At 37.3% G+C, this 12,257-nt stretch overlaps 1 protein-coding gene across 1 annotated transcript in view; it reads left to right on the top strand.

Moving 5' to 3' along the window:
• Positions 1-12,257, top strand: part of DCDC2 (doublecortin domain containing 2) — a gene marked incomplete at its 5' end in the record, with an annotated part of 67,060 nt that overhangs the window by 21,738 nt on the left and 33,065 nt on the right. Inside the window, 3 exons of the mRNA XM_082045388.1 lie at positions 3,586-3,732; positions 4,893-4,947; positions 7,198-7,399. Of these exons, the coding sequence (XP_081901514.1) occupies positions 3,586-3,732; positions 4,893-4,947; positions 7,198-7,399 (404 nt within the window). The remainder of the gene's footprint in view (positions 1-3,585; positions 3,733-4,892; positions 4,948-7,197; positions 7,400-12,257) is intronic.

Raw genomic sequence — 12,257 nt, 5'->3', positions numbered from 1 at the left:
TTCTGATTGCTTTGTCAGAGCTGATACAGACGATAAAAGATTTAAGTAATGCTGTCTGTTGACTGTTAGCTCTCATCTGATTTTTCCTCTCAGCCCTGCATTTCTTTGCTCCTATTGTCTGGCTGCTTAGAACTTTTACTTGCAGTAAAGTAAACCTACATATGTGTTGCAGTTTTCTGGGTCTGACTCTCAACTAGTGTAACTCAGAAGTAAGCAAAGTAACAGCTGTTTACAACATACCAATTGTTTCTGTTCTCAAGTCGTTTAGCAATTTAAACACCTTTTGCATTCTATTCTCGTTACTTGATGCCACTTCTTGGTGAAATGGAATGATGTACATGAAAGCATAAATCATTCCATACATAGCCAGGATTGCTTGTGAGAAGTTCCCTTCAGTGCTCAGTTTTAATCCTTTAAAGATAAGATAATGTACATGACATTTTGAATTATTTAATGTTTTCCTTTTTCTGGTTTTCTATTAACCCGGTTTTCATTTTCTTTTCCTTAAAATGCTAGGAATACACATTAAATACATTAGTAAGGTGATTGTTGTTCTTTAATAAGTTACATATTAGTTGCTGAGGTTTACTGAAACTATGTTAGCATTAGGGGAGGTCCTGTAAGACCATTGATGCTGGGAAAAGATAATTTCTCCTTAAAGAAGGATAAATAGAATCACAAGAACCTGCATTATGTATATGACAGTTTTTCTTTTCCATGTCATTAAAAGACATACAATGCTGCCAAGTCTTATGCGGTCTCATATGTGGCTTTACAAAAAATATTGATCATCTCCATCAGAATAGAGATGTAAGAAAGAAATATGAGGGACTGTGCCTGGGGATGAGGTACAGCAACCTGATGGGCAGGTACCTGGTGCATCGACAACTGGGAATTTAGGAATATTGGTCCTGCAAGTTGTGTCTCTGCTGTCTCCTTTGTCAGCCGATATGCTTGCTTTGTTTTGGCTGCCACTTTTTGGCTTGGGTTCAGGTGGGAAAAAGGGAGTCCACTGACATCCCACAGGACAAGACCTAGGTCATCCCCCAGTGACCAGAAGAAGTGATCACAAGGACATCTCTGTTGCATAATACTAGCCAGAGAGAACCCAGCTGGTCTTTGAGTGGTTGTGGCCAGGTGAGTGGGTAAAAGGCTTCAGAAGTAACTGTCACAAAACTTGTGTGATGCTTGTTAATCAATAATTAGTTATTTGTTTTAAGTTCCATTTTTTTTAAAATGCATTTTTAATTTCATTTTAATCTTCAGTGACTGATTATGTTTGATTCAGTTATTGTGGTTATTATTTTCAGAGTGAAAAATACAACTAGAGATTACCAGATAATCCATAACATTTTGGGAGTTATATAAAGCAAACAACTTTTGTGCATCAAATATAACATTAAAATGCAAGTAAAGTGAAATATCAGTTACAAAAATCCGTAGTCACGTGTGCAGTTACCCCTGTATGCCTGCAGCACCATACAAATACATAAAACAGTTCTTAAACTTATACTGGTTTGCCATTTTTTTGCGAGTTCCCCAAAGCAAAATGTAATCCAGTAAAACATAGTGAGATTAACTCGGAAATAGGCTTCTTGCTGAGTTTTAGATTGCTTGCTTTATTTTCATTGTTTGTGTGTAACTGACGTTGTCTGTGGTAGTGAAACATAAATTGCTCTTTGAATTGCTGGCATGCCTGTAAAAGGTTTGAACGAAGAAGTAAATATGAGTAATACCAAGGGGGTGCTTCAGAGTTAGCATACCTCTTCACAAGGAAGCAACAACATGATAAAGATTTTTAAAAGCTGCAATGTCACCTTTGAGAACTCTGGTCTTTGCACTTAGAAAACCAAAGTACTTCTTTATAGCAGAAGGCACCTAGAAAATCAAGGTGCTTTCATGGGTGGAATATAAGAAAGACATGCACAGACTGGAGCATGCACAGCAAAGGGCCATGAAGATGAAGGTCTTGAAGATACTAGTCATGTGAGGAGGGCTGGGAGAGCTGGAACTCTGCAGCCTGGGGAAGAGAAGCATCAGGGGGATCTTGTTAATGTGTATAAATACCTGGTGGGAAGGTGTGAAGAAACTGCAGCCAGGCTCTTCTCAGTGGTGCCCAGTGACAGGACAAGAGGCAATTAGCATAAACTGAAATACAGGAAATTCTGCTTGAACAGAAGAAAAAAACTTAAGATCTTTACTGTAAGGGTCATTAAACACAAACAGGTTGCACTGAGAGGTTGTGGATTCTCCATCCTTGCAGTTGTTCAAAACACACCTGGACACTGCCCTGAGCAACTTACTCTAGTTGCTCATGCTCTGCAGAGGGTGCTTGAACTAGACTGTCTCCAGAGATCATGCCCAACCACAGTTATTCTGTGATTCCTGGTTCTATAAGCTGCATCCTTTTTTTTTTTTTTTTCCTTTGTTTATTCAAGGTTGTGCCATTGTGTGCATGAAGTTAAGAACAGCTTTTCCTCTATTAAAATATTGAAAATTTTTGCATTTTGTAAGTCAGGGTTGTTCCCAAGGCAGGCTGTTGATATTCTTCCTAAAAGGTTAATTCATAGGTGTATATATAATTTGATATCTCCTTGCATTTATACTAGCTGTTGTAGATGGCTTCTAAAAAGGCAGATAAGATGGACATTCAACATTCCTGCATTTAAGACCTAAATACAAAACTGTTAATTTTAACTTTTTAATTAACTATAAATATTGTTGAGTTTTGGAATATGCTTCATAAGAAAGAGTTTATTTATTATGAAATGTTACCTCCTTCCTCATTGTTTGGACCATCCTTAAATAAAATCACAAACGCGACAGTGAAGTGATTGGAATAGCATAGAAATAATATAATCACCTCCTCTGCCCAAGTCCCTGATTAATTTCATTTTTCTTGGTAAGGAGTACTAACAAATTATTGTGGTAAAAATCTACCTGATGTTATAGACATATTAATTATTGGCATTGTAGATGCCTGAGAAACACAATGTCTTTTTATAATGTATTATTGTATTTCCTGCTACTTCCAGCCTTACTTTACCAGCTACAGCCGTGTTCCAGCCTTCTGATCTATGCAATATAAGTGCAACATTATCAGCTTGGTCTGGATTAAGTGGACAAGTCCTGGGTTTCCAGTCATGGGGCTGTGAATGCCCTGTTCTTCCCAGATTACTGCATAGTGCCCAAAGCACAGATGGGAAGTGGAACTTGGTATGAGAAGGGTCAGGAACTCATGGAATAGATGCCTTCCAACATGTCAGGGGAAAGGCACTGAAGACCTTCTAAGTACAAATAAATTGATTTTATTTTAGAAATTATGAGAGTATTTCATCTGTCATAGTGCTTCATACTTCATTAGTTTTATATAACGTGTGATTTATGTCATTATTTTGTTCTGTCTTGTCCTTCGTTTTTTATGTAGCGACTGATTGTTGTATGACTTTCACTGTACTTTATTTGGTTTCAAATCTGGAAATTCAACATGATTTAGTGAGTTTAGGTTTATATAGCTTTCAGCACTCTTAATAGACCTAACTGAATGTTAAGGCTTATTATATTAAGCATTTTCATATTTTTCAGACTTTACACTTTAGATGGAAGACTCATTCAGAATGGGTCAGACTTGGAGAATGGACAAATATATGTTGCAGTGGGTAGAGAAAAATTTAAGAAGTTGCCGTATGGTGATCTGCTGTTTAGCAAATCTACAATAAGAAGGCCACAGGGGTAAGTTCTATAGGTGTGTGATATAATTCTCACAGGCTTGTGTGTGTCAGTTTGTTTACTAAGTACCACAAGTACAGTACAAAATAATCATTTGAAGAATGAGGGATGGGTGGATGAATTAGCATGGATGCAAAACTTCATAGACAACTTTGGAGGAAGTTGAGATAACAAAAAACAAAACAGAAAAAGAAAATTCAGAAGACTGTTTCACCTCATAAACATACCATTGATCATGCATCACAAAATTAACGTCAGAGAAAAGAAGAAAGGATTACTTTGACTTGTCTTCCCCTTCTTCCTCTCCACACCATATAAACATGTGCAGCTGAATGAGATTAGGTGCAGCTAACCCAGTCTAGATCTATACTTGCTTGGTAATGTTTTGTGGAATATGTACTCTTTTAAGAAAGCTTTATGTTTGGGTCTATTTTTTGTAGGCCAGAATTATCACATTAAATAGAGTCCTGAACCAGGTGTCTCTAAGGAGAAACTTGGGCTTTTGATATCTACAGAAAACGTGAAAATTGGGAGCCATTTCATTGAAATAAATGGACAGAAATGGAAATTTGTCCCTCAAATTGGTGTATTTTAGATAATTTGTCCCATATTCTGCATATAAACTGGAATGTTTTTTTTTCTTCTTTTTTTTTTTTCTTTTCTTTTCTTTTGTTTTGTTGTTGTTTTGGTTTTTTGTTGTTGTTTTTGTTTTTTTTTTTTTTTTAAAGTGAGCAACTGTAGACTGTAAATAACTTGAAAATATTTTGGGAAACAACATTTGCAAAAAATGAATGTAAGGACAATGAAAAGCTATGTTGATCAATTGATATAAACAGAGTTGTTGAAATTGCTGGAACTTTTCATTATAATAGTTATAAGGATCTTTCACACAGTAATTCGCTGAATACTGCTCTGAATATTTTTGGTATATAAAGTATGCATTGTGGGGAAATGTAGTGCATTTGTTTCAATAAGTGAATGATTATGCATTTAGATGTAGTCTAGTAAACAGAAATTAGTGATTCTTAGTAAAAACATGCAATGCAGAAAGCCATTAACTCTGTTGCCATAGCTGACTTGGTGTTATCCAACTTGTTTATAGATACATAGTATCTATGATAATGACAGTGTACACAGTTCTAAGATGTGGCTTATTCCTGCAGGTCCAAAGGCTCTGTACTCCCTCCGATTGTGGGATCTCGAAAGTCTAAAGGCAGTGTAAGTATCAAGTGCCATAATAAAGTTTGTTTCTAGTCTTGCTTGATTCTGGCAGATGGAAAGTCCTTTGGGCTTTAATTAAATCAGAAGAGAAAAAATCCACAGCTACCTGGTGGTATGCTTATTAAAGCTTGATGAATCTGTAGCTATTTGAAGTGTCAATTAGACAAAAGAAATCTGAGAAAATATTATTGCGGTAATGGCTGCTTTATTTTTTAGAAAACCTTCCACAGCAAAGATCAACTGTTACCTTGAGGTCTTTCACATAAACCTGGTCAGCTATCTTTGTGTATTTGTTTAATTATTTATTCAAATTTTACACCTAAAGGAAAAACACAGAGCCTTTTACAAAGCATCTTAAGAAAATCGTGTTTCTGTATGCTGGGTCTGAATAGGGCCCTGAAACAGTTTCCTATCTGATGTGTTTTGTCCTAGCTAACCACTAAATACAGAGCTTGAGCCTCCGCTGCTTTATATAGTGTTCAGTTATTTGTATGTGTACAAAATAAGTCCACTGTTGATTTAAAACAGTGCCAAATCAGAATATAAGTATCTGTTTGCATTGATCCTGTACAAGTGCAGTTCACTGTAAAAGTATAAGGCAGCAGAGTCACAGAGTCAGGCTCAGAGTCTGTCATTATAACTGTGGTAATTGATCATGTCCATACACTGTTTACAAAACCAAAAAATCTCTAAACATAATAAACAATACAAATACAAGTGTCTGTTCCACTCTGTTGAAATTCAGTCGAAGATAAACCTCAGTAAGGAACATACATGCAGTTGTTTTCTTCAATTCGATATCTACACTTTTTTACTATTATTTTTTGGGAGTAACAGTCTCCAGTTTGAATTTGAAGAGACTGAAATATTGCTGTGCCCTCCTTTCTCTCTATAGAGAAAGGGTAAGTGGTAGATTTGATGGTATTCATAGATAAATGGTAGATTAGATGGTAAAAGCTAGGTACTATTTAAATAAGATATTTTAAATAAAACTAATTTCTACTGATTATGTGAAAACTAGAAGAAACACATAAAAATGTAGTCATGTATGCAGGACTTTTTAAAGAGATGTGGGAATTTATTCAGGACTTTTTTTTTTTAAGATTTTCATTTTGTATAGTATTACCTTTAGCAGTGAGGTGAAAAGTATTGTCCATGATCATTACAGAATGAAAGGCCTTTCTGGTGGGCAAGTTCTAAAATGGCATGAATTGTTAATGCAGCCACACTAAGCAAAACAACAAAGTAGAATATGTTCATCTTCTGTGATTCAGTTAATTCTGTGTCTGTGATAAGGTGAACAGTTCCAGGTACTGGTCAGGTTTTCTGCCCTGTCTTCTTGAGTATTTCATTGTTACATGGAGTGCTTTACTAGATCTGGATTAGGAAGATACTATACCTGATATTAACTGGCAAAAGTAGGAGGCTGACAGCCTCTAATGAGAGGCAAAAATGAGGGTGCTCAATTGGTTAAGTCTTTACGCAGCCTAGAACGATATAAACAGCACCCTAAAGGGCTGCTGTATACTGTTCAGGTTTTTATGCTGTTGATTGTGAACAGATTTAGACTGAAAAAAAGGTGTATAAATAGTAAAATCTCTGGCTAGTACACCCAGGATCATACATACATCAAAGATGTAAAAATAAGGACCAGGGTTTCTGGTTGTTTCTAGATACATCACATTGCAAGCAGCGGAAGTGGTCGATGCCCTTGGTGGTGATTCAGAGGTGATGTGTTGGCCGGCTCCTCTGTTCCTGTCTGCTTGGCAGTCAGTTTTACTGCCACATGAAAGCTGTCATATTCTTCCAACTGCTTTGGACGCTAAGATTAATGCCCGTGTCTCATTTTCATAGGCAATGAATTATTCACAAGTTATATATGTTACATTTTGTGACTTTCCACACATGTATATATGAGATATAACTGTATGTCATATGCATGCATATGTAGATTCACCTAGCCATTCTTTTCATCAAATGAAACATGATTTCCTTAAAGTAAATGTGTTATTTTTTTCTGAGAGTTGTTGAGGAGCATTTAATCAGTTGCATCATATAGTAAGCGGATGAGATAGTTACAGTTTTCTGGATAGTTAAAGACATCACTTAACTGTACTGATTGAAAATAAATATGCTTCTCTAACACCTGATGCCAATCCTCAGTATGAAAAGGTTGAAAAAATCTTGATATTTAAAAACCAAACTCTGTAATTTTCATCAGTGGACATTATGTACACTTCTTTTCAGGGAAGTGATTGGCAGTCTAAATCTACCATTGGATCCAGTGACCCCAGAGAAAACAGTTCTTCACCTCAGCTTCCCAAAGGAAAAGACAAAAAAATCCAGAACCCACAGGGTTCTGTGTCCAGACGACACTTTTCTAACAACTCTACGAAAGTGAAACAGACAATGAGAGTAACAGCTTCCACAGGAGTCCTTCCAGATAATGGTCAGTATTGAAATAAACACTATTGTAGCATAGTGGCTTTTGATCTTCAGTTAAAAAAGTGAAATCATATGCTTGTATAGTTCTTGAATTGTCCATTTACTCTGGCTAACTGAATTTACAGAAGTTCTTTCTGCTTAAGAAATGTACCTGTGCATAGCCATTACATTCCTGACTTCATTTGCATGCCATGAAAGGCTGTATATGATTTTTAGTATACCTTGGAAGTTAAACTAATACGGTCCTATCTTTATGGTTTTGACTAAAGCAGAAAACATATTTTGACCATTTTCCCACTGTTCTGCCCTGCAAAAAAGTGAAGAAAAGGAGGTGGTCTGCTCAGAGGACACCATGCTGTCCCTGAGGATCCCTGGTTAGCACCTGGTTCTGTATAACAAAATGAATAGACCCTGGGGGAATAACACAGGAATGAACTCCAGTTAGCTGATACCTGCTGAGTCTAATCATACAGCAGAGCTGCTGGAGGCACTTCTAGAATTTCTCCCCCACTGTGCTGTGGCAACAATTTAGAAATTTAGTCATAAACATTCTCCTTGAAAAAATGCTTTTCTTCTCTTATGGGGTGGTATTGCCCCTCCTCCCACTTTTTGAATGGCTAGAAGACTGTCCCCTCACAGATATTGCTGCCATGCAGGGATGGCTAATTTTCCTCATTAGTAATAGTTCCAAAAGTCATTAATACAGACCAATTAATGTCTGCCAGGAGAAATAAATTATACTTTTCATAGCATCTGATGCATCTTCTCACTGCTGTTTAAATGTTTATAATTTTGCAATAACAAATCACAGTCTAAAACTTTAGTATATGTCATCCAACAGCACAGTTTTGTACCTCTATTTGTCTAGAATCGTGAGCTGTAAATTTACTTTGAGTCAGGAGCAGTTTTATAAATTTGAGTTTTAAAAGATCAATGAAATATATGCTTCTCTAATCTAATTGCATTTTCAAGAGTTAGCTTGTTGAATTTCAGGTTTATTTTAGTCTTGATTCAAATACCATTCTATCCTTTTGCTGATAAATTGACATAATTTTAGACAACTCTCTTTTGGTCAAGGTTTTTTTTTTCTTATTGAAGAAACATGATTATATTATAATGAAAGTGACTGGAAACATTTACCCTTTATAACTTGTGAAATGACTGAATATATTGTTCTTGAAGTCATCATGGCGTATCACTACTTTTTACAAATGGAGTGGTGCATGCTAAGAATGAGAGAGAGAGAAATGAGAGAGAGACTACCAGACCTGACCTCTCAGAGACGGCTTCACTTACCATTTTTGGAGGCTCAGAATCATTATGTAAGACATAAAGAATGCAAGGAAAGGCTTTTACATTTAGGCAGTTGTCCACCCTGGATACCTTCAATCTTTGATATGTTTTCTTTATTTTGAAACAGATGTGTTGACTTCTGTTGGGAAATGCCAGTAGAGAATTCTTTATATAGAGCTCAAAATCTACATGTTCTGATCTAGTCTCCTGTTCAGGGTACTGAACTGCTCTGGACCTCTACTGATGATGAGACAGATCTTAGGCAGACCTCTTACATTAAGAACAGCCAAGCCACATAACTTTTTCTGATAGGTATAGTACCATTATGGTGATTTTTCTATATGGTGATTTTTCTGGCCTGAGGATTTTTGTGAGTAAAAGTTCTACAGATGTTTCCTGGAAGGAAAGGGATACCTCTTGCTTGAGAGAAATTTCCCCTGTGTTAGCCTTGAGTTACACTTTCAGAGGTTTCCAATTGCTTTCTTTGATTTCTCAGTGGAAGGAGGAGTGCTAAAAGCAGCAAGTTTCTCTGTCCTTTCAGCAGGCAGTGACTCTTACTTTGCTAGACAGCAGACAAGTATAGGGAGATATTCACCTCTCCGTATTTAGTGCTATTGGTGCTCCACCTACTGACAGAAATGGTTGGAAATCCACTAAGCAGAAATGACTGTTAGCTTCTCACTTCAGCTTTTCCATGTTTTGTGAGTCTTGCCCAACTAGGAGAAGCTGCTCAAGGCAGCCAGTTCTCTGATTTGACCTAAAGTGTATGACGGGAGAAGCTCCCAGTTCTTTCTGTGCACCTCTATTTGTCCTCCATGTATGAAGATCTGCTAGCAGAAGTGGAAATGGGTGGTTTGATGTGTATACTCTTTGTTCTGCAAGTCTAGGTAGACCTAGCTGGTCGTACAGGCAGTTGCTGAGGGAGATGAAATCTCTAAGCTGAATTCAGACAACAGTATGGGATGAGAAATCCGGAGCCCTGTAATGGATTTCTGCTGGGGTGCAATCCCTGCTCTCAAGTGTATCTGTGTTGAGAAGGAGGTAAGCCAGTGATAATTGTTTTCTTTTGCCAAGCATGAAAAACAAACCATCTAATGATCTTGAAAGTCTTTATGACAACCACAGTGATAATTACAGACTTGTGAACATCTGCAGACTTATCTTTCCCCAGTGAAATTCCCCAATATTTGTTCATCTAGATCAATCCACAGAGTTTTATTTGTTTTAGATTTTTTCCTCTCTCTGAAAGAGGTACAGGTGTGCTTGCTGCAATAGGTTTAGTTATATCAGCCAAGCAATATACCTGAACCATATTCTGAAATAGGTGTATCTCATTGTAAGAGAGGGTAATTCAACCTCTGTATGTGGTTTATTTTCTGAACAGGCTGAGGTCTAACAGACTGGTAGAGGTGCTCAACATTTTTACAAGAGCTGATGCTGTTGGCAAAACATGAGGTTTCTTTTGACCTGCTGAGGCAAGAGGTGTGTGCCACCATTTAAACAGAAGCAGAAATGTCCTTCTGTAAATGAATGGCATTTGAGGTCTAGTGTTCAAGAAACAAAAATCAGGTATTTCATCATTAACATTAAACATTAAAATGCACCTGTAAGACCGTTAGTAGTACCTAACACTACTCAATTACTTTGAAATTGAGTGCTTCAATGCACTTAGTATATACATTTCCCTAGGATGCAACAATGCCTTTCAGGGATATAGGAAATGTCTAGACTTACAGTTACAGTTGTCTAAATGTACCCTTTTAGAATCTCTGGAGACAGTATTTCTTTTTTATTTTATTTTATTTTTTTTTTTTTTAATTATTAGTGTGATGGTAGTTGTATGGCTGGAACTATTCTTGAGTAATATACTAACAGTATGTTGTAGGTTACTCAGAAAACTTTTCCAGGTTTTATGTGTGTAGACTTTATTTTTTTAATTGAATCCTAGGTATGTAAAAAAGGAGTTAACACACCATCCTATGTTTGGTAACCAAAATCTGTCACTGTATATTCCTTTTTATTGTTCATTCCCATGTAAATGAACAGCAGGCTTCCCTCTGGAGAGTTGAAAGCACTAGGAAATAACCATCTCCATGTCGGATATGAAGGATTCTTAAATTGCTTTTGCACTTTTTTGCCAATATTTGTCTGCCTCTGAGAGACTGTGGCACTTGCAGGCAAAATTTGGAGAAGGAGGACACCTCCTGAAAAATCAGACTAAAGGTCTTTTCACTCATGTCTGACCCTGTGTGGGAGCTCCACTGTAGTCAGAACATACGTAGCTTGTAGTGAAGTAGTTCAAAGAAAATGTGCTATACTGACCCCAAAGGGACATCTTCTATGCAGTTGTCTCCCAGGTGTTTTTTCTGGTCACACCTGAAGATGGAGTGACCTGAAGCATAGGCCAGGCAGGCTGTAGGAGCTGTGAGCTGTCAGTGTGGAGTGCTGCAGCTTCAGTGTCCTCCTGCCCTGCCAATCCTCTGTGACAAAGGCTGTCCTTGACAGAAAGCCAGTGGACCATACAAATGTAGGGTTGTAGAGGTCAGCATTATGCTGTATTTCTGTCTTTTATTATTTGAAAAGACTGAACTGCTGTGTGATTTGAGATGATGTTCAGCTTACTGCCAAAGGCTTATTATTCTGTGACTTGATAGATTGTTTTCCCATCAAGTTTGTTTCTTTATTTCTCATTAACTGAGTATTTGTCACCTGTGGGACTATCAATTGAGTTAAATATAGCACAGGAGCCTGATTAAGTATTTCCAACAAATTATCTATCTGCAGATGGGAAGTGGAAGTTCTTAGCTGATTGATGTACATTTTAGGACAGAGGTAAGTAGCAGAGTAGTCCCCTCGGAAAGCTTTCCCTAGAGAGCCTCAGCAGTCAAATCAGCTTTACAGTCCCACTGACTACAACTCTGTCAGTGGGGGATCTGAGAAAGAAGTAGATGAATTGAAATAAGCAAAGCCTGAAACATTCTGCCCTTATTAGCATTGGCATTGTTTTTATGGTGCATCATAGGAGAGTCACCTGGCTCAGTTTTGACCTTTCTCTAAAAGAAAAAAAGTTCACAGTGGCATAGTCTCACTACTGTGTTTCCTTGCTGACCAAACAAACAAACCAGTTTGCCCTTTCAAGCAGACCAGGTTGTGACTAGCTTCTCTGCCTGCTTCTTTTAACATGCTAAGGTGACCTCTAGCATTCCAATGAAGCAAGCAAGAAATAAATGTTAGAAATATGCAAAGACTGAAAACATTGTAATACCCAAATGACCTAACATGTCCCTATCCTACAGCCTGTTGTTTGTGGCTCAGTAGGCTGCTTGGGTTTAACTTGTCTGCTCATCTCGTTTCCATGGAGTACATCTTGAAATAAGAACAGGAAGTGCGAGGATCATAATTTGCAGTGTTCTTTGGAAAATACGTGTTCAGGTATGTCATCTGAGGCATCAGATTCATCAGGTGGCCTGTCTGGTGCTATTTCCAACTTCCTGTATGTCAAGAAACAATCTCATTGTTCTGGTCTAAGTGTTCCCAAACACAGCTGCTACTGAAGTTGGATTTCAGCC

Source organism: Streptopelia decaocto (assembly GCF_964273445.1).
Source record: "Streptopelia decaocto genome assembly, chromosome: 2".
NCBI lineage: Eukaryota > Metazoa > Chordata > Aves > Columbiformes > Columbidae > Streptopelia > Streptopelia decaocto.
Note: the sequence above shows the minus strand (reverse complement) of the source record. Positions and strands in the feature narration are given on the sequence as shown.